The sequence below is a fragment of the Emydura macquarii genome, unplaced genomic scaffold (assembly GCF_026122565.2).
Source record: "Emydura macquarii macquarii isolate MOO-44397 ecotype Brisbane River unplaced genomic scaffold, CSIRO-AGI_Emac_v2 contig_3530, whole genome shotgun sequence".
NCBI lineage: Eukaryota > Metazoa > Chordata > Testudines > Chelidae > Emydura > Emydura macquarii.
In genome coordinates, this window is record NW_027133667.1 from 8,526,230 (window position 1) to 8,554,052 (window position 27,823).

Genomic DNA, 27,823 nt, shown 5'->3' on the forward strand with positions numbered 1-27,823 from the left:
AATGATCAGAATGACTTTTTACAAGGCTAGAAAAACATCTAAAAATCAGCAGTTTGATATGGAATCAGCAAGAAAAGCTCCGAAAAATGCCATATTTAAAGAGTTACTTTTCAGAGGGGGGGGAAAAAAAAAACTTTGGAAAAAAAATTCACTCCTTGGATCCATGGAGTGAACACAGGACCTGGTGCTTCCTACAGAACTTATGTTTGGTGCTGAGATACTAGGGTGATAGGTGCCTCATAAATAGCTTAGATAATCAAAAAGGCATCATTCCACGGCTATGCAACCTCACCATAGCACTATTACTGACTGAATGCTAGCCGTACAGCATTACACCCTCTTTCCTACAAACCCTCTCCTACGGATGTGGAGTCCTTGTGTGCTTCTCATAGACTCTAAGGTCAGAAGGGACCGATATGATCATCTAGCATGCCCTCCTGCACAATGCAGTTCTCATCCAAATCAAGAGGCTCCTCTTAACCAGCTGTTGAGCAGAACCAAAGTATTAGCTCCAGAACCAAAGTTCCAGAACCAAAGTATTAGCAATAAAGACCCAATTTGTTTAAAAGGTGCTTTAATTCAGATGACAAGATCTCTGTTCTTGGATAAATTAAGAAAGGCTGTTGCCCTAGGAGATTCAAACTCCCACTTAGTCTCCTACTTAAAGAGCAGGGGGTGGAGTGCTCTAATACCCCTTACATCTAAATAATCCCACACGCCCAAAAACTGTTTCCATTCTCTGCCCCTACCCCACCTCCAATCCCACAGGATGGTATATTTCCTCCATGAAACAAATCCTCCTTTTTCTCTCAATACACAGGGTTTCTTCATGAAATATGATTTCTCCTTCGTTACTCTTTGTAAATGGAGTTTTCCTCATTTCAGGAGTGTTTGCTAACTCCAGAAATAGAGGTTTTTGCTGACATGAAGATTGCATTTACACTCTGAGATCTCAATCCTAATGAATTTCAGACAAAGCGGACTGACAGTACTACATTTGGTCAAAGAAAAAGGACCATAAAGAGAGAACTTAATCTGGCACCCAAGTGTGAAGAGCAGACCTTCCCCCCATTTATATTGATGGGAGTCTGCAATACACATTTCCATCCATTCAATGTTATTTTCCAGACAGTTTCCTCCACACTAAATACCTGATGAAAGTCATGCCTATAAAATGAAGTGATTTCTCTGCATCTTCTCCTTTCAGGGCTGACTGAGTAGAAGAAACTCAGCCATAGGAAGAGAAAGGGACTCAAGCCTGTGTGATGGAAACTGGCTGGGAAGGTAAAGCTATCACATTGTATTAGAAAACAGTGACACTAGAAGGACAGGGAGAGTTGTGGCCAGTTCAGACAACGCTGCCAAACCTGCAGGCTAAGTCCTTTATTTTTGGGGATGGGAGGTGGGAGAAAGAGCGTCCCCTGTCACCAGGGACAGGTTGAAACGAGAGAGATTTTTTTTCCCTCTGCTTGAGTGCCACGTGACGTGGAGTACAAGTTGCTTCATGGTGACAGATGTGAGAGTGATAACTGGAGCCACTTCGAGGAAAAAACTGGATGTTTCCCCTAGCTGGCTGTCCCTTGATTGTCTGTGCCTTGTCGTGGCAGGAGAGCTTGCAGGCTCTAATGATCCCCCGAGTCTGTGTCAGCAGGGGCTTTTTTGCTCCTGGTAGGTTCAACCATGGCGGATTGGTCTGTGGGGGGAGGGGCCACACAAAAACACACACCTTGGTCCTCCAGGTTGAGGGTTAGGCACAGGTCTAATCACCCTCTTCTGTAAAAAAAAAAAAACAAAATGTGTTGCAGAAACAGCAGCGGAGAAATCAACCATTACTGGGTGTGATGGCCTTCCGGAGTCAACAAGCCGTATGACTGCCAATGGTGAAAGCCAAAAGGAAGCCACTGGCATGAAGACTGAAGTGCTCAACACCAAGACAAAGACCAAACTTGTTTTTTGGACTGTGCAGACAATGTTCGAAACAGGGAAGTTAGCTCAGGTCACAGCAAAGCTGAGACACTAAAGTTACACATCCTGGGTAGATGGACAGGATCAGAAAGATTAACAACAATCTTGGGAGAAACTCTGCTGTATTGTGGACGGGATGCTGAACAACATTATGAGGGCATTGCAATCTTCTGAAGAAGGGAGTGGAACGGTTCCTGCTTGAGTGGAAGCTCATCAGCAGCAGACTTATGAGAGTAGACTGAAAGGGCAACACAATAACATCACTCTGATTCAGTGCTGTGCTCTGACAAATGATAGTGATGAAGAAGCAAAGGACAAATTCTATCTTACATTACAGGAGGAGTTGGAGAGAGTACCATACCACGACTTAACTATCATCATGGGAGACCTGAATGCTAAGGTCGGTGAAGATAACAGATAATGACAGAGCAATGAGAAGACATGGGTGAGGCACTATGAATGAAAACGGAGAGAGGCTGTTGATCTCTTCAGTATGAACGATCTAGTGACTAGATCTAGATTCTAGTCATTGATGGAACTCTATTTCAACATCATGAAATTCACAAGCTGACATGGTGTTCTCCAAATGGCAGAGATAAGAACCAGATTGATCATATAATGATTAATGGTAAATGGCAATGCTCATTGACAGAAGTGAAAGTGAGAAGGGAGCAGATGTTTTTAGTGATCACCACCTTGTGACAGCCTCCATCAAGCTAAAACTGAGAAGTGTGGGTCATTATTCTGCAGTTAAAGAGGAGGTTTCAGGCACTTGCAGATCTTGATGAAGAGGAGGGGAACCCAGATGAGGAGATCAACAAGAAGTGGGACAAAGTAACCTCAATTTATAAACAGATTAGTGAACCCGGTCTAGAATACAGGCATAAGAGAAAGACAGGAATGGATTATACCCAGCACATGGAACACCACAGAAACCAGACGAGCCCTGAAGAAAAGTTTTAGACACAAAAGCTCAAAGGCTAAAGGACATATACCATAAGTAGTATAGGAAGGCACATTGGGAGGTTCAATGCCTTGTGAGAGCGGATAAATTACATTATATTGATAATCTGGCAGTACAAGCAAAGGATACAGCTGTCTGTGAACAAGGAACCATCTAGAAAAATGACGCAGCTTATTAGTGGTAAATGGCAGACACCAACAAACACTCTTATCAAGGACAAATGAGGCCACCTACTGACAACAGAAAAAGAACAAGAAATGCGTTGGATAGATTATTTTAAAGAATTGCTGAACAGGGAGCCACCTAAAGAGGAAGCAAACATTCAGGAGGCAGAAGAAGATCTTGATATTAACATAGATACCCCAACAAAGGAAGTGATCATTCAAATCATTACATCTTTAAAAAATGGGAAAGCTCCTGGCAAAGATAACTTGAATGCAGAATTGTTCAAAATTAATCCTGAGTTAGCAGCATCTATCCTGGCCCCTCTATTTACATCACTTTGGGAAAAGGAAAAAGTGTCAAATGAGTGGACCAATGGGGTTTTAGTGAAGATCCCAAAGAAAGGAGCTCTCAGTGATCATAACTGGCGTGGTATTACATTTTTATCTGTACCAAGTAAGGTATTGTGTAAGATCACAGTCCAGTGTCTATCAGAGGCAGTTGATCAGCTTGCTCTTTTCTGAGAACACTGTTTTCAGAAAGGGCATGGATGCACAGATCAGATTTTGCTCTATAAAATATAACAGAACAATGCTTAGAATGCAACGACTTTTACATAAATTTCATAGGCTTTGAGAAGTCGTTTGACAGCATTCACAGGCTCAGCTTATGGAATTCCTCTTTATATAATTAACATCATTAAAAGTTTCTATTCCAACTTTACATGTAGTGTTGGTCACAGTGAGATCGGTTTTGAAGTCAAAACAGGAGTAACAGCAGGGGTGTGTTATGTCTGCAATCCTCTTTAACACTGCCATTGCCTGGGTAATACAGCATACAATAGAAGACAAGCCAAGAGATATTAGATGGGCACCCTTCTTATCCCTTGAAGACCTGGACTTCGCAGGTGATCTTGCTCTCTCATCACATACACATCACCACATACAAGACAAAACAACCCAACTCAACATATTCAGCCAGCAAATTGGACTGAAAATCAACCACAATAAGGCAGATACCATGACTTTTAATATTGCCTCACCATCACCAGTATGGATAGAGGATTACGTTCTTACTAATGTAGAAACGTTCACATATTTGGGCAGTACCATCAGCCAGCATGTTGGAACAAGTCAGGATATTCGAAACAGAATCACTGAAGTCAGGAACATCTTTAGGAGCTTAAATACAGTCTAGAAATCATCAAAATATAACACCAAAACTAAACTCAAGATTTATCAGAGTTGTGTACTTTCAACACTACTTTATAGAGCAGAATGCTGAGGAATGGCAAAGTATGACATGTCTAAGCTGTCTTCCTTTGATACAACTTGCCTCAGAAAAATCCTCCGTATCCTTTGGCTAAGAACAATCTCAAATCAAGATGTATTCATGCAGAGTAGCCAAGAAGATATGTGCACCATCATTTCCAGAAGGCATTGGAAATGGATTGGCCATGTGTTTCGGCTGGAATTTGATTCCATCACCAGAACAGCAATAAGATGGACACCTGAAAGCAAGCGAAAACAAGACTGTCTGAAGACAACATGGCAAAGAGCTGTGGAAACTGAGCTGAAAAACTGGGGCACAGCTTGGGAACCACTGAAAGACTTGCCAGAAACAGACAGGAGTGAAGGAGCTACGTTGCTGCCTTAAACACCAGAGGCGTAATGGGAGACTAACTAACTAACTTCCCCTAGCTGGGGAAACAGGAAATCTCCATCCACTATTCCCCTAGCACTCTCCAGAGCTATCCCCTATTTCTGGAATACTCTTGATTGCCTCACCTTCCACACCATGGGACTGGAGCTCCTCCACCACATAGCTGTTAGGAGCAGTTTGAAGCAGGTAATGGGCTGAAAGAAGGGAAGATTCCAAATGACTTTGGATTGAGAGCACAGTTTGCAGAAGGCATCAAACTTCGCTTGAACTGCTCATTGTTAAAGTTATGAAGAGAGTGGAGGATTGGGAGTGGTTTTGAGGGTAAGAGAGCACATATGTGGAAGGAGGCAGAGAGTAGTTGCAGGGTGGATTTGGTCAGGAGAGTAAGCAGAAGTTCATCTCTTCACTGTTCCTGTCAGAGGGTGCTATCATACCATGTGGCATTTCAGAAACAGTCACTCTGGGCCTGGTCTACACTTAAAAGTTAGGTTGACATAGCTACAGTGTCAGGGGTATGAATTTTTCATACTTCCTGAGCACCATATAAGTTGCCAACCCTCCAGGATAAATTTCTGGAGACTCAAGGACAAAGATTTAATTAAAGATTGCATCATGTGATGAAACCTCCATGAATACGTCCAACCAAAATTGGCAACCCTAGCAACGCAGCTATGTTGACCCTCCCAGTTGAGATGTGGCTAGGTTGATGGCAGAATGTTACCATCAACCTAGCTACCGCCCCTTAGAGAGGTGGATTACCTACAGTAACGGAAAAACCCCTTCCACCACTACAGGAGGCGTCTACACTATAGTGATACAGTGGCACAGCTACAGCACCATAGCAGTGCCCATAGCACAGACATGGACCTCCTCATAGCAAGGTAGTAAGACAGCACCTTTTCCCAGTGGCAACATCTTGTGTTCCAGAAACTAAACTTTCAGAGGGAAAAAAATGTGAACAAGTAACAGATGCAGTAATGTCTGCCTGAGTCTGCAGAAACCTGGAAACAACGGCTCTGAGAAGCGTGAATTGCCTCATGCATCTCAGTAGAGTGCTCGCTCAAAAGCCGGTAATTTGTGTGAATGTTTACACTCAATACTTTTACTGCTGATCAAAGCAATGGAGAGGATGACCACAGTATAAAGAGTGGGATCTAATTTTGGCATCATGGGTGTACTACACCTATATACTTCAGTTCTAGGCACCATAAGGATTAAAATACGGCAAGCAGTCAACTAGTGGCCAGTTGGATTCATCTCTTAAATCCCTTTCAATTTAGCCACTGCATTTTCTCTCAACTTGACCACTCACTAAGCTCACCTAAGGTGAAATAGGTATTATCAGTCAGGAGCATTATTTCCTACCTCCATCTCCTCTATCAGCAGTTTTACCATATGCCTCTTTCATCCCTTCTATTAGAAACTTGGTTTGAATCTGGAACAAACTTTCATTCCGTCTATACAATCATCTGTTTTGACTCAAGATCCCTGGCCAATAGGCAAGATAGCCACTGCACGTGTCATCTGCAGTGTTAAATCTCAGCTGTTTAAAATGTTTAGAAAGGTTTTGCTAAGCCAGAGTGGGCGAGAGGTGGCAGAAGTTAATTTTAGCCTATAGACATGCAAAATGGTTATTGAAAGAAAACAAAGACTGAAGTCAAAGAAACCATGTGAACTGAATTTGATTGGACTAAATTAATTTTTGATTAGTGGTTTTCCAGGGGGTTGCCACAGAATCTTTAACATGAGAGATAGTGTTCATATATTGACTATCAGAAACTTAATTTTAAGTGTGGAAAGGCTGCCACCGATGCCTTGGGACACATCTTTTCTGGGAAGCACTTGGCAACTTGATTCAGAAAGCAGGCTTCACCACCACCATATAAATCAGCATCACCACGGTAACTGCTCCCATATACTGAGACCTAACAGATATACTATCACACTGTTGGGCCTTTCTTTTCCCCACAAACCTGAAACATCATGACCAGATGAAATGAGAAGAGGGAATCAATCACCACTTCCCTAGCCACGTCCCAAGTAACTCCTGACCATAGGAGTTACTATGGTTACTATTATTCTCTTTCTAGCGTGTCAATTTTTACTACTATCTTTATTCCTCCACCTCCAGCCTTCTCTTTAATGAGTCTGACAAATCCAGCCTTGTAACACTTCTCTATGACCATTCTGCATCAAACTGAAAATGGTTCATGAGGCGGGTGAACTCTGATTTCCACAGACAAGCCAGAACAAGAATCAGAGAACGTTTTCCAGAGAAAAGGTAGGAAAGCCAGGGTCCAAGAGTGACTAATTGGATCACATGGTGCAATTCAGTTGCTGGAAGACCACAAGCAACTAGAGACAGAAGTACATCTTCCTATCCCTTTTCTATTCTTTTCTTTCACCCTTACACACCTTTGCAGGAGTCTGTCTAGTCTTAAAGAGTCAGGATCAGACTTCAACAGCAGAACTGGAAAGCTGCCATCTAAAATGGACTTTTCCTCCATCAAGACATTTGATGCAATTTGAAAGACTTTCAAAAAAGGGTTTAAAAAAATAAAAAGATATTCCAAGGTTGTACAATGCCCTTCCGTATGGTGCTTTTTGTAAAATATGTTATGTTTTGATCACTCTTCCTTGTTCTCAGTGCAAATTTCAATACATGGATACAAGTGCAGAGAAAATTTTCCTGAGCATTCCACCAAGTGTCACTGGGAAGCAGGGGAAATTCTTTTTAAAATTAATCAACCCTGAGACCGATGGTTGTTGTGGAAGGTTTCTTTCCCCCTTTAACTGTCCTAAAGCACAATGCAGAAGGTAAGTGTTAGCTTCTTAAACACTCTAAGAGAGTTTAGCCTGACTACACACGAAGCTCATTTTATTTTTAGTGACTGAGCAAACAGCTAAAACTTTATCATGTTTCCCATTGCACTCTTGGATAGAATCTTTAGCAGCCAGGATACAAGGTTGTCTCTCCCCTGATACAAGATCAAACATTAAGTAGGAATCCTTTCCCACCCACTATAAGGATGCTTTTGTAGGTACTACGAAGTAATTTCTCATGTTTTGCCACACACCTTGCATTAACACTGATGCTTTTAATTAGTCTTTAAAATGTACCTTTCTTCACCTGTGGTAGACCTGTGAGTTTAAATCTGTTTATATGAGTGCTTCAATCATTTCTTTAAATTGCATATTCTGTGCTATACTTCAGACCCTGTTAGCATAAAAGAAGGCTACAGCTTTCTAATCAAGTTCAAGTCTTTGCCTTTAAATCACTTATAGCATAACAGATTGATTTTTTTTTTTGAGGGGGGCGGGGAGAGATGGGGTTCAAGGACAAAGACTGCTCCTGAATATTAAAGAGTTGCTAGAAGATCTGGAACAAGGATTTAAGTAATCATGGCTACATTTCAATGACAATGATATCAAAAGTATCTCAACTGCAGGATTAAACTCTACGTTCCGATCTTTTATTTCAAGAGAAATATAGATTTTCTGTCCTTTTGGAGGTGAGCATGAATCCTGCATTGCTAATTCTTGACCATGTTTACGTTTTTATTTAAAGGAATTATCTGTTATAATTACTTAATTCCATTCAATCGCTTGTATCCTACCATTTCCTTCAATTTTAATCTATGACAGCCCTAGCTGAGCTCCCTCTGTGGACAGTCACCAGGCTACTGAATTGGACCCAGACTTTAGATCCCACTTATTTTAACGCCTATTGGTTCAGAGCAGCATCCAGACACTGTCTCTTAGTCTGGTCTCTCTGGCACATGGATGCCGTTTTACATCCCCTTCTAGGTAATGTGGGAGCCTGCAGTCCAGCCATTCTAGGCCCCTAGACCAGTGCTGATTCCCCCCAAATCTCCCAAATAGCTTAAGCGTGCCCTTCCCAGAATTCCACCCTCATTGGTACTTTGATTTACAATGTAACTCTTAGGGTATGTGTAAGCTACAGCCAGCCACCACAGCAGCACAGCTAGGGCATTGCAACTGTCCAACTGTAGCATCATAGCTTAGCCTTAGAAGGTTCTAGAGCGATGGAAGGAGTTTTTCCATTGATGCAGTAATCTGCCTCTCTGAGACACATTAGCTAGGTCGATGGAAAATGCTTCCATCGACCTAGCTATATCTATACCAGGGATTACATCAACCTAACTACATAAACTCAGGGTGCAAAATTTTTCACAGCCCTGAAAAGTGTAGCTAGGTAGATCTAATTTTTAAGTGTAGACCAGGCCTAAGGATTTTGTGACAGATGAAACAAGGGAACACACAGACTGTATGTGTCTGGTTTAGAAGATCCTTTACTCTACCCATAGACAAAGCACAGATTTACAGATCCAGGCAAAAATAACAAGTGCCTCAAGCAAAACCCTTCCCTCAGGTATCCTCACCACTCAGAGCCTTTGGGATTTTGGTTAATATATTTTTGGGGTCCCAGGACCCTCCTGCATCACACTCCTCCTGCTCAGACTTCCTGTTCCTGGCAATAGACGGCTGGTGAGAAAGCCCCCAGTTTTAAATAGAATGCCTCTTAAATAGAATTGGGGCATTGATGATGTCCTCGGGTGGATCCATCTGAATAAAAAACCATTAAAGTTGACTACTCTTGATGGTTCTCCTATTGTTAGTCCCTCTGCTAGGCGTAAGGATTTCTCCTACCAGCACCTGGATGTCCCAGCTCAAGATGAAGGGGACAGTGCGAAAGCGAAAGGCACAGTACAGTATGAAGTCAAAATGGCTTTCACAAAACAGAATGAATTTGCAGACTGATATAGACATATACTAAACTGTCACATGGAGTCAACAAGATTCAATGGCAAAAATTTTCATTAATGCAGAGTTAAAGGTTGCTTGGTGGTACGTCACCCCCTGGCAGAATGCTGAGTTGAGCAAAACACAAACTTTTGAAAATCAGAAAAAATGTACAATGAAGGTTGCCCATGAAATCTTAACTCTGCCCTTTTTCATCAATGCCCCGGTATGCCCTGTTCACACACACACACACACACCTTACCTCTGCTAATCTCACAGTTGCTGAAATGTACAAGCTTTTCACCTCCTTTCACTCTGACCCATAGGATTCCATCTAACACTATTAAAAGATAAGAGGGAGGGGGGAAAAAAAAAAAAAGGCTGCCCTGCCACCCCATCCTCTTCAAACAATGCTTCAATATGCTCACACTCTCACTGACCTCTGGCACTATAGATTCAGGAGGTTCCAGATCCTGGTGTACACTCTCACACTTAAACTCCCCAGAAATAACTCCACACATACAATTTAAGAACCACTTCCCAGCCTTTTACAGCTCCCTTACACTTACTTACAGGATACCATCTCAACCTACACTTCCACTTAATTATTAAAGTATTAGAACCCTCTCATATTCCACCTCACTGCGGAAAATATCATTTGCAATAAAAGCTCTATGCCTTGCTACTGACTTAACCTATACAATTCTGCACAGAATGATGCATATGGCATCCTGAAGGTACACATGTACTTCTTCCCTTTCCTCACGAGTGTGGAAAACAGATCTCGTCATATCATAATCACAACTGTATCACACACCTCAAAATAATCCACAGATCTCTTTCTCACACAGCTGCATCTACCACACTCACTTTACCTGGAGTGCATGCAGATACTAAATGGTTAGACTGCTCACTACTGACAATGCCCTTTGTAATAAAACCCATGTGCCCTGCTATTATATAACATACACACTGAAATGGCGCATATTGTCTCCTGAAAGTATACATGCAGCTATACCCTTTACTTACACACAGTGGAGGGTACAAAACATACCTCCTATCATAATCACAGCTGTCACACACCTCAAAGTAATCCACATATTCCTCGTATCACACACACTGTTATGAAGCAAGCCCTGCTACTGCCTCCACCATTTAGAGTAGGTACACCTAACATACTGACTGCATCTGCAGTGTATGCAAATAATTCCCGTTGGCTATTGCCAGCTCCAGGCGAACAGAGGAAAAGTGACATAGGCAACCTTCCCCCTTCCTTTAATAGTGTTAGATGGAATCCTGTGAGTGAGACCAAATGGATTGTAAAAGAAGGTGAAGAGCTTGTGCATTTCACCAAGCGTGGGGCTGGCAGAGTAAAAGTGTGTATGCTGGAGCGCGACTGAAAATGGGCAGAGTTAAGGTTGCATAGGCAACCTTAACTATGCATTTCCTGGTTTTCAGAAGTTTGCAATTTGCTCAACTAAGTGTTCTGCAAGGGGATGATATCCCACCAGGCAACTCTAACTCTGTGTTAATGTAGTATTTTGCCACTGAATTTCCTACTTGGTTTTAAACTGAAAAAGATATGTTGTTGGTAGGAGTTAGCAATCATTTTTTGCAGTTGTGGATATCACATCCTGCAATTTGCATACTGAACCAGACACCCCGCTCCCTCCTTATTAGTTGGGCCTCCCCAGCCGTGCTATGGCACACCTCCCCAGCCATCCCCCTGACCCATTCCCCAACTGTTCCCTCTCTCCAATCTCATCCCTTCCCCACTATTGTACCCAGGCACCCCCCATTGCAAGGAGGGAACTCATCTCCCTGAAGTCCTCACTTACTGGTATACAAACGTATCTATTGCCACTGCTTCCTTCCTCCTATAATCCAACTCACATGCAGTGCCTGGAGTGAAAGACAATTATATTGCAGTGGAATGGTGTTTCTGGTCGTGTTTCAGAATGGTTGGAGAGTGGGGTTTGTGGCAGAGCCAGCAAGAGAAATCAGACAGCGTTTCTGTTCCAAACAATTGACAGTTTTATGTTTGAGAGAAAGATCCTCTGACCCTGGTCCAATAGATATATCCCATCTACAAGAACGGGGAATATCAAAGCTTGTAATGTGTCTATGCCATACAGTACACATTTTCCAGTCAGCCATGAACCCTCCAATTTCCTGATTAATGTTTTTCCAACACTTATTAATAGATTTCATACTGTCACTGTAGCAATTAGTCAGATGCTTAGCCAAATCAGAGAAAATGATTGCAGCTCTTGGACACAAATCTCTGACGCCGTCCAAATTTACTCTCAAACATTGCATGAGGTGCATAGTAGGAATAAGGCCTAGATCATCTCCACCCGAGTGAATCACTACAATGTCCGGTAGATCACAACCTCGTAAGTCCTCAGTTAAGTGCTGCAGAGTGGGCAAAATATGACCCCAACACAGGCCACTCACTCCATCCAAATCAACCTGTAGTCGGCGATCCCCATGTCATGGTGCACTCCTTTTTGTCCCACAAACTTCTGCAATTTTGTGATCCAGGAATCACCCAGAACCCACATGTTGGCAACCCCGTGTGTTCCCTCAGCAGTCAAGGAACCTGCGCTGTCAATTCCAACCCTCTGCATTGTGTCTCTTTGGAGACACCACATTAACCTGCCCCAAGATCAGGAAGTAGCCACCTGCCCCCATGCAGGGGCTAGTAAAATACAGACTTTTCCTCAAACAACCAATCCAGTGCTTGCCTACCATCCATCCTCTTTTTCCAACCCCTCTCCATCCCTGTGCCCTCCTCCTCCTCTGCCATAGCCCTCCATCTCCTCTCTACCTGATGTAACAAAAATGTTGGTTAGACCAGAGCTGACTATTCTGCTGTGATTACAGAAAGCCTCCCCATAAAATACAAACACTTATAGCAGAAACAACCTCTAGCAAGCAACATGAGTTCCTAAATCTTTATTGCACAGACATACAAAGGTTTGGACTAGAGACATCAGCGGCAGGGCGTTCAGATGGGACAATGGCATCAGCACATTCTCTTGAACTACCCAAGCAGGCATAAAGCAGCTGCACAGAAACCCTCTCACTGTTTTCCTCTTTACTGGCGCATGCACTCGGTAATCCTTCCTGATACACATTGCGCTAGCAAAGACGTCACCATGTTCTAAAATACCATTCCACTACTAATGCAGTAGTCATCCCTACTCTTCGTTATGGGTGGGAGACATGGGTGACATACAGAAGCCATCTTAAGCTTCTGGAGTGGCCTTAGGAACATTCTCCATGTCAGATGGCAAGACCGTCGCACCAATGCCAGCATTCTCTCTGTAGCTATCACCACCAGTGTGGAGGCAAAGATTATGAAACATCAACTTCGCTGGGCTGATCGTGGTGTGCGAACAGCTGATGCTCGCCTTCCGAAGCTAGTCCTCTTTTCTCAACATAGTCATGGTAAGAGGACCCATGGGGGACAAAGGAAATGCTACAAGGATACCCCGAAAGTATATCTTAAGAAGGGAGACATTGCCCCACAAATTGGGAAGAGCCGGCTGGCAAGAGAATGCAATGGCGTCGCATCATCCATCAAGTCTCAGCCCGTTTTGAAGAGAATCCCCTTGCTCAAGACAGAGAAGGAAGGAAAGGATACAGCATCCTGGACAGCAGTTGTGCTCTCTCCAAGCAACCATTTGTCACATACGTGGAAAAACCTGTAGGGCATGGATTAGATTCCTCAGCCACCTGAAGTCCAATCAGTGACTTTTCCCCCTGGCAGACATCATTCGCGTATCAAGGGATAGCCAACGAAATACCATTCACAATTTGGGTCTCACAAAAACGTAGTGGGTGCCCTGCACTACCTTGGATAAAAAGTGACCAGCTGAGACCATTCTGACCCACAGTAATACCGATGTCCAGTACTGTTTTTAAAAAAAGAAGACACTTAGGAATTTTGAAAATTTGCTGGGGGGGGGGGGAGGTGATTATATCTCAGAGCCTTGGCTCAAATTACCCCAAATGTGGGTCACAAACCCCACTCTGCATTCCCATGGGGCATAGCAAATTTCAAGAAAATCCATGCAAGCATGTGGACTTTAGAGCACATAGAAGTGCTGTCCTTCAAACAAGAAGGATAGAGGGACGATGGAGGGAAAGGGCTCCTTCTGCATATCCATCTGCAGCACAGGAGGCTGGGAAAGATGTGAAGTGGCCCATTCACTGCAATGTGATGCTCTCAGCTGTTTGAAAGCACCCCTGGAGATGAATACAGTCTGAAATCCCAGGTGAACTGCTCTATTCATCTCAATGGGTGTTTCTCCCCCACAGTGCTTTAGAACCTATGATATACATGAAGTATGGCCATTCTCAGCTCCCCGCCAAAGGGACAGGACATCCCCAGATCCTAGCTCAAAGCTAGGGGCCAGGGAAGGGGCCGCACCACTGTAATAAATTCTTAGACAGATGTTTGGCGATTAGTAAACACTATCACTATACTACTGACCAGCAGCTTCCATATTTCCTACAGTTACAATGAGAAAAACACCTCATGCATTCAAAAGCAAAGACTAAGACAACATATACACCAGAAGCAGTACAGCGGCACAGCTGCACCACTGTAGCGCTTCTGGCAAAGACATTTTAAGCCAACGGGAGAAAACTCTCCTGTTAGCTTGAGCTTAATTATTCCACCTCCCACAAGCGGCGGTAGCGATATCGGTGGGAGAAGCTCTCCCACCAGCATAGCACTGTCCACATCAGAGCTTAAGTCGGTGTAACTTACCTTACTCAGGGGTGTGGATTATTTACATCTCTAAGCGACATAAATTATATTGAAGTAAGTACTGGTGTAGACATAGCCTAAAACTAAGATGTTAGCCATCTTTATACATCAGATGCTCTTCCCACCCTGCAGAAATCAACCAAATCCCCTAGCAGTTCACATCTCCACCCATTCTCCTCTTCAACATTCAATGACAGTTGAATGCACCCACTAGCTACTCCCCGTCTCCCCAGTCACCAATTATGCCACCCATTCTACATCCTCCCTAGGTTTGCAGGCTGTTTTGTATCATTCTTTCCTAATAAGACTAAAAAGAACTTTAATGTTTCCACCACCTCCCTTTTAACATTAAAATAAAGTTCTTGACAGATTGAAATAACAGCCTAAAGTTTCCAGTACATAAAAACCCTTTCACATATATTTCATTTTTTTGAAATTATAATTCTTTATGGGAAAAAATTCTCATGCTTCTCAAAACCCTGATCCATACAAATAGGGAGGGAATAAGGAATTTCAAACAGAGACCTCCTTGGCTTTGTTTGTAAGTGTTAAACTTTTCTTCTGTGTATGTATTTAATAAATGTTAGAGTTTCTTGTTGGGACTGGATGATTTACAACAGACACACGGTATGGAAACTCCAGACCAAAATTAACGTAAACGTTGTGGCAGTAAAGACCCAAATAAGAGAACATAAAAGCCAAAACATCCTAAAATCCCTATCTGATTCGCTACACATTCTCCTACAGTAACAAGTCTGCAGTATATGCCCCAGATCAGGGAGCAGTTTGAATAGTGAATATGTGTAACACAGGAGTTTAAGTAGCTCTACAAAAAAATTTAACTCCCCCCCCCCCCCCCCCCAAAACAAACAAACAAACAAACAAACAAAACCATTAGCAGGAAACCAAGAAACTCCATAACTTGAAAGATGAGCTAGCTCCTCAAAGAGACGTCCCAGCCAGCCAGAGCCCATCAGAGAAGCAATGAAAGGTGCCAGTCAGATGAACCGCATCTCTAATAGAATCTGAGTGGCAGAAACCATGACAGAGGATTCCAATCCAAGAATCCAATCCAATTCCAATCCAAGACCCCACAGAAGACAGTAATTAGGAAAAGAGAAGAGAGCCCATTACTAATCAAGTGTTCGAGGCAGTCAGTCTGGTTACTGAGGAGAGTATTAAAAGCACTCTTTGGATGCCCAAGAGTTAGACATCTGACATTCCTAGATTGGTAAGAATCTGAAGACCTATAAGGACTTATGCTTTTAAAAAAGAAGTGGGAGGGAGGAGGGGAAACCTCTCTTCATCATATATTGTAAACCAGGGGTGGTCAGTAGGCGGACCATGGGCCAAATCCAGACCACCAGCTAAATCCAGACTGCCAAATGCTTTTGAACGGACCCTGAAATCTTTTTATTTAATTATCATTATTGTTATTTTTATTATTATTTTCTTCTCTACAGTCTGGACCTTGACAAAAAAAAAAATAAAAAAAATTGTCTACCCTGCTCTAAATTGTTTAGTCCTGACAGAGCAATGAATACTGCCTCTATTCTAGTTTCCACAGTGGGCTAATTACATGAACTCTCCCCTAGCTGATGCAGAACAGAATAAAACTTCCATCAAACTGGCATGTGGTCCTGATAATTATAGCTTCAGCCTCTCATTGGATCTTCCTACAGCAGCAGACCCACCAATACTGGCATCAAGAGGACAGGAATCACCCTGAAAAGGACTGGAGCATTAGTAAGACTGGTAACAGAATACAGAAACTGACAGCTCGTTCAGAGGTCTATGACAAGTGAACTTGCTGGTCCCAGTTCAGGGCCTACCTTCTATATCAAACACAACCAGCACACCTGAGTTTGATGTATTCTATTTGAGGCAGCCCTAGATGGGTCTCACGCCTGGTATACACGACAAAGTTAGGTCAGTGTAAGTCACCTTGCATCGACTTAGTTGTGCATGTGTCGAACACTTAAATGTGTCTCACTGATGTAGGCACCCCCTTGCGGCAACGCAGTACCACCACATCACTGAGGGTAGCAACAAAATTGCTAAGATCTGAATCAGTCATGAAGGCCAAGCTTCCTACTCATTCCCTAGAGATGGTGCCTCTTGGTCACAGTCCAAACACAGCACAGATCAGATATTGTTGCTGCAGCATACGCTGCACTTGTTCTGAAGACAGGAGGACATTCTCCAGGACTGCCAAACACCTTTCACTAGCATTAAACTAACCATAAAATTTTTCTGGTTGTTATCTGTGAATGGGAGAACTTCAGGTCTTGACCACAGATCACCCCATCCCCACATTCCTTTGGCCTTTTACAGACTAGTCAGCCTGAGAAATGGCCCTGTCACGACCACCACCACCACCAGTAGTTCACCAGAGTCAAGGCCAAGGACAGCCCATTTGCAAAGGAGAAAACTGGCACAGATTTTCTGCATTTGTTACATATGCTGGATGGATAAGTGCCCCCAAGAGGAAGATCACCCCTCTCATTCAAAAGGTAGATGTTTAAAACAGAAGAAATCCACACCTGGCATTCAAGTTAAAATTCAAAGCAGACACAGAGCACAGAACAAGAGAAGGGGTGGGGAAAGACTCAGACCTTCTTCCACTCCACCTCAGACAGTTATACAGGTTCCCTTGCCACTCCTGGAAGTGCAGTACCAAGTAATCTGCTACTACAAAGTGGCATCCAAACTTCTGTCTCTCTCACACCACAAATGTAAGGAGCTGGACACACTCAGCTGAACCTGCTATATTGGACAAGTTTCTCTCCCTCCACCCAGTGAGCTGGCGTTCTGCGGTTCAGCACAGGCAGCTCCTCCTGATAAGGCTGCTCCTTCCTGGACACGGGAGATATAGCTGCCTTATCTCAGGGAAGAGAAGAGGCCACTTTCTGCTAAGTGGCAACATTCTCACCTTGAAAGCTTCTCCCTTGATTGGCACTGAACACCGAAGGTTGTGGAACTTTTAATCAGACGCCTGCATAATTACTAAATCATTATTAATGATAACGGAGAGCAGAGACCTCAGAAGAAAGGCAAAGCAAACAAAGGGGCCGATGAAGTCTCCTCTGTTGGTGGAAAAAATTGGTAATTAAAAGTCATGTGCGCAGTGAAGAGTGAAGGAGCGGTGTCACAGTCAGTGTTCAGGCCTTGCCAGTGACTCGCATGCTAAGAAGCAGGCTCCCCTCCCCAGGGAAATTATAGGGCATTACCTCACAAAGCAGCAAGTACAGAAATGAAAGAACAGCTCCTGTTCAACTGAGAGCTTTATTCCTGCAAAGAATAAGGATTTCAGACAGGAACTCCACCCCCCCACCTATTGGGGGGTCCCACAAAACCTCCCCTCCATATGTCTCCGGCCCCTCCAGAGCTCCCTCAAACCTCCCCAACCCCTTAGAGTGCCCACAATGCAAGGAATAAGAGAACAAAGCCTCAGGTCTACCCATCTCAGCCTGTATGTCAGTGATTCAACTGCTCGCCTGGAGCAATCCCTGCACCCAGGACTCTTGCTAAACAATTGGATGGTACGGCAGACATTTTATATTGATAACTTAATCATCCTATCACCCTCTCAGGATGAGCCGTCTACACCAGCTAAAGACATGCTCCTAGCACTGAGGCTGAACCTGGCCTAGGAAATACCAAATTCATGGTCTTCCAGGGAAGACAAGCAAAGCCAGCTTTATAGATCGAAGAGACCTCACAACCTGAATTAGTCATGCTTAGACCGCAGAATAAATCAGAGGAGTTTCAGGCTGGCTATAAAATCCAATCTGAGAAAGGACTGGTGAGCTGTACCTAAACCATAAAAAATATACTAGACAAATATAACCTCACTAAACACACTGGAAGAACTATTTGACAGAAAAATTCAACTCATCTGGGACCAAAGACTAGGACTTAACTGCAAACTACACTGAATTCCTCCACAGTAAATCCTGCAAATGAACTACGGGGACAGAGGCGCTTATCTAACAATAGCTGCAGAACAGAACAAAGGCAACTGCCTCTGCTGAGCAATATACAAGAAAGATACTGAACTGCTGATACCATTTCAAGCAGCAGTTAAAGACCAAAATTAGACATTTGATGAAAGCATACAAACTACACTATGCAGCATCACTCCCCGGCGTCAGCAAATCACACCCAAACCCACAATACAGACGATGGTATTAAAAAACAAGTAATGCTAGAGACTCTAGACCCAACCTTTAAATACACAACATCCTGGTAAGAAACAAACACGGAAGTTGAATTTCTAAACAGGATCTTCATTCTGGCAGCTCACGATACCAGAGTGATACACACAAAACACAGGCAGACACTCAAATACAGTCTCAGCTCTCACAGTGTACACACTTGGAGATGCAAGACACTAGAAACCTAGGGAGGAATCATACTGCAACCAACATGGCTGGAGTAGAGATCAAATCCAAGACATCTTCTACTCCACTGCTCAAACTACAAAGAACAAGAAAAGCCACTACAAAGCATTGTAAATGGTAAGTTTTCTCATTTAAAAGTGAAAAAAGAAGCTGAGCGTAACTGTGGCAGAAATAGCACTGCAGTATGTGGCAACCTGCCACGGAGTTAAAAAATGAGCACTACCATATTGCTGCATGCTAAAAGCAGCCCCATTACAGGCAACTATTTGCTCATATTTATGAATATTCATAAAAAAAACCAAATATTCATATTTGCTCAAACGTATTCAACTTTGACCAAACCTGAATTCAGTACATTTATGCTGGTGTACATCTGGCCCTCCCTGTCCCCTTTAGGAACTCCAGTGGTGCTCCAAGGCCGCTTCGCTACCACAGTCTTATTGCAGCATTTGGTTTTCTCCTGCTTGGCACCCAGCATCAATCCCAGTTCCCTATGTGACAGCAACATACCTGTTGAAGATATCACTAGACACTTTCTGCAAATACTGAAGTGCATCTGCAATCTGATGAATAGCCTCTTCCCTGCGCAAGTCGGGTTGGATCAGAGGGACAGAGTAAGACTGCCCTTCCAAGAAGTGCTTCTGGGTCACTGTCACCATTGTGCCTGTGGGAGAGAGAGTGAATAGGTGACTGCAGCATATGCAACTCCATTCATCACAGCCTTTATCCCAGGAACCTGATACCTTACTCTTCCACTTGACTTCAGCAGACACAAATGAGAACACCCAGAAACTGCGAAGGACAGGGCAAGCTAAGCACATCCTAGAACAGCCCCCTCTAGAAATCTGCAACAATTTCTTTCACATAACTAGCCAAAGCCACAGTGCAGTGGAGATGCTTGGATGCTGCTCAGGACAAGGACTGTATCTTTGGTCTAAGTTTTGTACAGCACTCAGCAAATCAGTGCACAAAGTAAATATGATGAAAACAAAGCATCACATTCAGAACATAAAATCATTTTATCCTCAGACTGTGGAAGAATATAACAGAAGCAGCAGCTCCCATCCCCAGACAGACCCCAGATCTGTACGTTTCAGAGACACTCAGTCCTAGGAGTGAAACTTAAAATGTTTCAGCTCACGTTTATACCACAAGAAATGTGGTCCGTTCTCCCCTTCCAAGTACCAGAGGAGTCATGTAGTTATTGCACAAACCCATCCTCTTCCCCGATTAGATTACGTATGAGCCTCCCATTCTAGGACTTGGGACTGAGACCAAAAAGGAAGTTCATACTCTGGTGATGCATCGACTCTTTCCCAGCATCTATATTGGAAAAACTCTACATATTTTACATTCCTTTCCCGCACAAAGCCTGGACATTCAGGGCAACTTTTCTGTTGCATTAAGCACAAGCAGTCGAGGAGAGTCAAAATTCTCATCAAGGATGTGTATGACTATGAGGCCAATGTCATCACAGAATCACTTTCACACCTCTACCCTAAAGTCAGTATCACGTACCAGCCTGAAGTTTCCCTAAATGCCCTCATGCCAACTGTGGTAGTGTCGCCCTGAATTGCTCCTGAAGTTTCCCAAAGCGTCTGCCTTGGTTCACAGTACAAGAAAAAGTGCCAGGAGTCAGAGGGAGGGAGTCACTAAAGAAACCAGCTTCTCTGGGGACGTTGAAAACGTAAGTCAGTATACTCATTACTATTATTGGGGAGGTAGTATGGTCTAATGGAGACAGCACTAGGGGTCAGGAGACCTGGATCTCAGTTCTGCCATCAGCCTGTTTTGTGACCTTGGCCAAATCACTTCACCTGTGCCTGTTTCCAGCTTCCTTCCTTCGTGTGTCTTGTCTATTTAGATTGTAATGAACCTGAGACAAGAATGGTCTCTTACTGTGTTTGTGTAGCACCCAGCACAAGGGGGCTCAGACTGTGGTCAGGACCATAATACAAGAATTAATTCTTTAAAATGCAAAAAGAGGCTAATGTGGGACAAAAATTAAGCTTTATTAGAAAGAAGACAATAAAAAAGCCCTTAGCCTTTGTGCTCCCTCTCCTGATACCAGGAGATGTTACAATTTTCACACAATCTTCTTCAGAGCTCTTATTCTGGGCAAAGTACACTCTCGGGACCACACACACTGCTGCTATTGGGAATGTCCCGCAATTTGCTCCTGGAGCCTATTTCAGAGGGCATGTGTTAAGTGGTGCAAGCACCATGTCAGTAGAGTCTATTTACATGGTAATTTACATGGCAAGAGCCTGAAGAGACAGAGCAATTTAGAAGAGGATGTAAAGAGATATAAATTACAATGATCTCTGCACACCTCTCAAATAATTTTTCAGCTTCACAACACCAGTTGCACCAAATTACCCTCTCCTACAGCGACTTCTTGATGTGTAAATTACATGTCAACTCTGAATTTGTTCCCTCAGATCCAAGATTTCCCACCACAACATGGTAAGGAAAAACTTTCTATACATTCTGTGAAGTCACTTTCCACATTCCTGTACGCAAATCTGACTGTGGGGAAAGTGTTACTAAAAGAAGTGGGGAACATAGGTGTCTCCCCTGAGTCGATGGCTGGTTAATTTGCTAACAAAACCCAGATTAAGTCCAGCCATCAAAACTGCAGACCGCTCTACAAGAGCAAGACTTCACGCATCACTGGCAGAGCTATTAGCCAAGTTCTGAATCCAGAACCTTTACTGCTGATGACATTTGAAGCAGAAGAACACTGATTCTCAGACTTCCAACCAAACCTATTCTGCAGACGGACAGGAAATTATTTCGATTGATAAGACTAGCAATTTTGATATGGAATTATCAGAGGAGTAATAAGTCTAACCACAAGATGACATTTTTCAATTACTTTATGGACCATAACTCAGCTTGAACTCTTATGCTTCCACAATTGTTCTACTTTGTCAGCCAAACAGTAAAGTGACAGACTGACACCCAGAGATATAAAAGGACCAAGCCACCTTATCTTTGTGGGGCAAGAAGCCCAAGCAGACAGTACTAACAAGAATTAGGAAAACCTAACATCTGATTTGTTCAGAGCTGTATAAAATTAGTTGATTGTGTCAGTCCACTTCCCAACTGAAAAGTGTCAACACAAAAAAGCTAATATTACAAGTAGCATCAACTTGTTGGCACTCAGAAGCCATGGAGGCTACTGTCTAGCTCCCATCACCCCATTCCAGGAGAAGCAGATCAGCAGGACAATGTGTGAAAAGCCTGTACTGCCAATGTCCATGCTGTCCCAGTTTCGCAGCTAGACAACTTTAGTTTCCTTGGCTCTCAACACAACACCTTTCACCAGGACCTGATTAAAATATATAATTATAAAAACAAGACTTTGAGGGAAGCATTGCCAAATAGTCATAGACATGATCACTTATATGCAAGATAACAAATTAAAGCTTTACAAAGAGAAGGAGAAATGGACGAAGGACCTTGAAAGGAATGGACTTGGAATGCCAACATGAAAAGGTTTGTTAAAATGCCTTTTGGCTACTCCCTGTGACTAAAGCAAGGAGAGAGAGTAGCAAGCTCTCTGAATGATGCAGGTGGGGTCTACCACAGCTCTGGCAAGAGTGATGCTTGTTCTACACAGCTGTTTAGGTCTTTAGGAGAGGCCCAGCACTCCCTAACCTATGGCAAACCTGTGTCCTCACTCACTTCTGAGACCAGAACACAAGACAAGCAGGAGAGTTGAGCACAGCTGCAGGCACCGTCCCAGCCTACCCTCCTCCGGCACATTCAGAAAGGGAGAAGCAGAACTTTGCAGGTATTATCCTATCCCAGAGCCAAGCAGCAGAGCAAATTGAAGTGCCATTGGTTAGGAAAACCTAGAACTTCCTTACATGGCTCAACTGGTGCCTAGACCTCACAGAGCCTCCATGCCAGAGGCCAGTGGAGCCTTTCATACATGTACAATGTGAATTATTGCCAGTGTAGCGGTGGGCAGATTCTAGTGTCAACCCAGAAAACATTAGAAATAGTGCTAGCATTTCCTAGGAGTTCTCAATGCCGGGGATTATGACCGCTTTACTCTTGCACGGGTGGAGCACTTAGACACTACAGTTATATAGGTGGCCATATAAAGCCCTAAAATAGAATGTTTGCTCATGTAAAGGTTTGAATTGGTACTGGTCTGATCTGCCACATACTTGCAGCCTGAGGGAACAGAAGCAGGTCTGTTCCTTGCAGCCAAAGCAGTGCTGGTCTCAGGAGCAGCAGAGCCTAGGCGCTCTACCCAATTATTGTTCAATTCGGTCTTCTGCCATCCGCAAGCTCTCAGCCTTTGCTTTTTGGTAACCAAGTCTAAGCTGTGCTCCAAAGTTAGATATGAATCCCAAGGACCTTATTAGGTGAGGAAGAGAAGTAGATCTTTGCTACCTGATGGGACCTGACTATAAGCATCTGGTTTGGATTGGGCCAGGTATAAAAATGTGACAGTCTGAGGTTCAGGCTGGGGAGTCTCTCATCACCTTTTCCTGCCTGGGGGGTCATTGTGATGGCAGCTGTGTACCCCTCCCCTGCCAGCGACCGCCACCTCACTATGCGGCGCACACTGTGGAGCGAGTACGGTGCCGAGTCGCAGTGCCTCTCACTCTGCTGCACTCACCGCACAGCACAGCACAGCACAGCAAGGCAATGGCAGCAGCAGCTGGCAGGAGTGGGCCATGCAGCTGCTGAGGCACCGACCCCACAGGCAAGAGGAGACTAGGGATGAACTGCGGGCATTGAGAGTAGGAAGCTCCCGCCAGGACATGGCCTGAGGACGAGGCAGTGGTACTGAGACAGGGTTAGGGGAGCAGGCCAGGGACAGGGGAACCAGCCATCCTGTGGGAGCATGGTGCAGGGCCAGGATGGGGAGCAGGCCATGAGAGAGGCAGCAGAGCCAGGGGTAAGTAACTCCAGTGGCCACATGGAGGAAACAAAGTAAATGGAGTCCAGGCCAGCATTTAGACCCTTGCAACCCAATCCAAACCAGACTACATGAGTTTGGTCAGGTGTGAAAACAATCTGACGGACTCAGGTCAGGTTCGGATTGGCTGTGGTGTAGTTAGTTCATGATGGGCTTTAAATTTAGGCCTGAGCAGACCTCTAAAGAAATGAGTTCTTTCCTGGCATACTACATATTTGTTACTGAAGTTACTCCAATCTGAAGTTTTGACCAAAACATCTGAACTCATGAATATTCAAGGCGGCATTTTTGCCTTGAATCCTCTGCATGAGACAAGGTGGGTGAAGTAATATCTTTCATTGGTCCAACATCTGTTGGTGAGAGAGAGAAGCTTTTGAGCTACCCAGAGCTCTTCTTCAGGTCCTATGGCTACACCCCCACTGCATACAGCTTGTCAATGCCATTTGCACTCCATCTGGTCTCCCTTTTCAGCTCCAGGCTCCATGCCAGCAGGACTGGGGGGAACAATAACTGCTGGCGAAGCACAAATTGTCTTCTGGTCAGGAGAGGGGAATGGCTGCCACCCAAGAGGCCTAGACCGGCGCAGGAAACATTAAGCAGCCCAGAATTTTTAGCCATTTGGAGCCAGCAGTAGTTACACGGCCCACTCCCAGCAGCCAAGTGAGTCTATCAAGCCCCTACGGAACAACATTCATGGGCGTTTTGACATTGGCAAATTAATGTGTATTCCTTAAAAGGTAGCAACTGCTTCCGAAATTGCTGTTATACTAAACTCTTTTTACTCTATGGTGGATTATTGTTCCTGTCATGTGTTGGTGTCAGTTGGAAGGGCTGAAATTTGATTCCAAAGCCAGATAACTAACCTTGGTGGGAGTGCAGGATGGATTCCCATGACCCACAGGTGATAGACAAGAGGTTTGCCCTGCTCTCTTTACTAAGCCAACTTTTCCTCTGTTTGTGTAAAGTTTCATTTGGATCGTAGAAGGGAGGGGAAAGCACTCCAGTAAGTCAGAGGATGAAAATAGTCTATTTATACCTTTGTTAATTAACCATGTTCTACAATGTTATTAAGCAGCAATCAGAGATGCAGATGTTACTGATTTGATTGGGAAGAGGTGCACTGTGCTGAATATTAAGGAACTCTGCCCCTATAAATAGGTTTAATCACCATCTGAAGGCTGGAAGGAAGTGATGAAAAGAGCATTAATAAGATTGTAATTAGGCCCTGCAGCAGGCTGCATTCCACCATAGCTCTCATGGTACCCAAGACTTCTCGAATAGCAGCTCATGAGCCCATAATCCAAGAGAGACAGATTTGATTTAGGTCTCAAGATCGCAGGTTGCCTACTTCAGGCACAAAAACCCACACAGCGTCTTCTCCATCTTTGGAGGGACTCTCTGGCCAGAGAGACGCTGCAAGGAGACAGAGCCCTATGAAAAGGAAAGCGGGTGAAATTAGCTTCTCAGCTCCTCTGTCAGACCCTGCAGCAGGCAAGTTTTCTGCCAGGGACTAACTCCAACTCTACCCACTTTGCCCACTCTCACAGGGAGCTAATTAAACAGGGCTGCCAGAGCTCCCCAGCCACACAGACCCTGGCAAATAAGGCAGACAGCTGAAGAGCTTTAGAGGATGTTGTTATATGCTTCTGCGTGGGTAGGGGAAATACCAGCCCAACTACATGCCACAGAAGGAACCTAGCCACAAGTGCAGGATCTACATCACCCCATTTCTCTGAAAATATAGCATCTCTGAAACAAGACAGCCGATCACTTCTTCCAACCCACAGGGCAATCATTTTCTGCTATAGTCCTCAGCTCTCGTCTTCTGCTTAATGATCTTGCCCTTCCCCATCACCAGCACAGTTCCCTCCACCCAAATCCTACCAGTATCCCATTTCCTCAGTCCCACCAGATCTTCCCTGCATTTTCCCCAATACAAAAATTCAAGCATACCACAGTACTTTTCCCCGCCTGCAAACCCCTGTATTGCCAGGGCTCAATAGATGATATTTAACAGAGTCAGCTATTCAGTCTAGTCATGCCAAATCCATTAGACCCAACAGGCGAGCTTTGTATATGCAGCAGCAAAGGGGAGGCTCGTGCTTCCTGTAGACAGTATGGCAGCAGCTCAGTTATCCCGGAGATAACGCACATAGCACTAGTAAGGGGGAACTTTTTCAATACTTCCAATGTTAGTTAGCAGGAATATGGTGGCTTGCATAGAAGGCACTGTCCTATTCTGTCCGCAGCTTTTTGCTGCCCTGGAAATCAATAACCTAGAAAATAAACTGCAGGTTGGACTGCTTTTTGGCAGAGGTTAATCTCGGAGAGGTGTCAGAGTGGTGGTTATTAACAGAAGAAATTGCTTTCAAGTGGTAAAAACTATTCCCTTCAAACTCTCACAGCATGGCCACAGGATACAGCATATCATTCTGCCTCCGAGCAGCTTTCCTCAGACACAATTCTACTCCTCTTCTCCTGCCCGCTATCTTTAATCTTCTGAAAGTGCCTGCCTTGCTCTTTCAGGTTTATCTTAGTACAATTTCTCCCAGCTGTGTTCTTCACCGCCTCCCCTACAACTGAGGGCTAGTCTACACTTAAAATGTACAGCAGCACATTTACTGCCGCTGTAAGAGTGCTTGTGTAGCCATGTTATGTCAGCAGGAGAGCGTCTCCTGCCAACACAGCGCTGTCCACACAAGCGCTTATGCCGGCAAAATTTATGTCATTCAGGGGTGTGCTTTTTTCACACCCCTCAGTGCCAACATTTGCCAGCATAAGCACTAGTGTAGACAAGGCCTCAGATAGAGTGAGCACTGTCTGCAGTTACCCAATATTACCACAGTCCAGCAAGCAGACTGCAGAGTAGTTCCCTAGAGATAATCTGCTTGCCATAGATTTCTGGGAGCCAAGAAGTCAGAGCAGCAATTTTTATCTGAAGGAATGAAGATTAACTCAGTAGAATGGTGTTTCAAGCTAAGGAGAAATGAAGACAAGGCTAGCAGTCCAAGCTTCTTCTGGCGGTGCATGCACAGGCATTTTTCTGCCAGGACCTCCTTAGAAACTATGAAGGCGCAGCCATGTCACGAGAACAGGGCTTGGAAAAAACTCATTTACTTCCCACTAGCAAGTGGGAAGCTTTCCTGAGTGATCTTGAGCTCCTTCATTATCAATTCAGTGCAATTTAAGGTTGTTTATTTACTGATTACATTCCTGACCCTCATGGGTGTTTAGAGAGCACTCCAAACCTGAAGTGAATGTAACTCAATGCAGTGTTCTTCTGAGTCTCCAGACAGTTCCAGTAAATCTATTGCTGCTCATAATTTTGCCAGAGTGAAACTAAAACACTAGCTAGACCAGTGCCTCTCAACCGTACCTGACTATTGTACCCCTTTCAGGAGTCTGATTTGTCTTGTGTACCCCAAGTTTCACCTCACTTAAAAACTACTAGCTTACAAAATCAGACATAAAAATACAACAGTGTCACAGCATACAATTATTGAAAAATTGCTTATTTTCTCATTTTTACCATATAATTATAAAATAAATCAATTGGAATATAAACATTGTGCTTATATTTCAGTGTAAACAAGTTGTTATCTGTATGAAATTTTAGTCTGTACTGACTTTACTAGTGCTTTTATGTAAAACTAGGCAAATATTTAGATGAGTCGATGTACCCCCTGAAAGACCTTTGCATACCCCTGGTTGAGAACCACAGATATAGACAGTTTAATGGCTGCTTTTTTAAAATCTTATGGGCATCAATGAAAGCGACAAGAATCATGTCAATTTCATTTTGCCACTTAGGAAACTTGGCTGTTGACGTGCTTGTGCTGTTGCCTCTGGACATAGAATCATAGAAGATAAGGACTAGAAGGGACCTCAGGAGGTCATCTAGTCCAACCCCCTGCTAAAAGCAGGGCCAATTCCAATGAAATCATCCCACAACCGGTAGCTAGTAGTAGACAAAGTTAGTAGTTCCCCACCCTACTCTCTCCTCCATTTCATATTTGCCTCTGGATAGGAAGTAATTGTTTTAAAGCCCTGCATGAGAGCAACATTAGGACTCTTGTAAGTGAAGGACCATATCATACAGTGCTCCTTGAGACTCAGAAATAGGGACAGCATTCTCTGCTCAGCATCTTTCCTGATTGTACACTGACCTGTAGGCAATTTCC

General features: G+C 43.8%; 1 protein-coding gene across 3 annotated transcripts in view; it reads right to left on the minus strand.

The window, feature by feature from the left end:
- WASHC1 (WASH complex subunit 1) overlaps positions 1–27,823 on the minus strand; it is a 100,160-nt gene that overhangs the window by 25,448 nt on the left and 46,889 nt on the right. For all 3 annotated transcript variants that reach the window (XM_067536244.1, XM_067536243.1, XM_067536242.1), the window contains exon 2: positions 19,211–19,364. In XM_067536244.1, coding sequence (XP_067392345.1) covers positions 19,211–19,359 — 149 coding nt within the window. In that variant the 5' untranslated portion in view covers positions 19,360–19,364. The remainder of the gene's footprint in view (positions 1–19,210; positions 19,365–27,823) is intronic.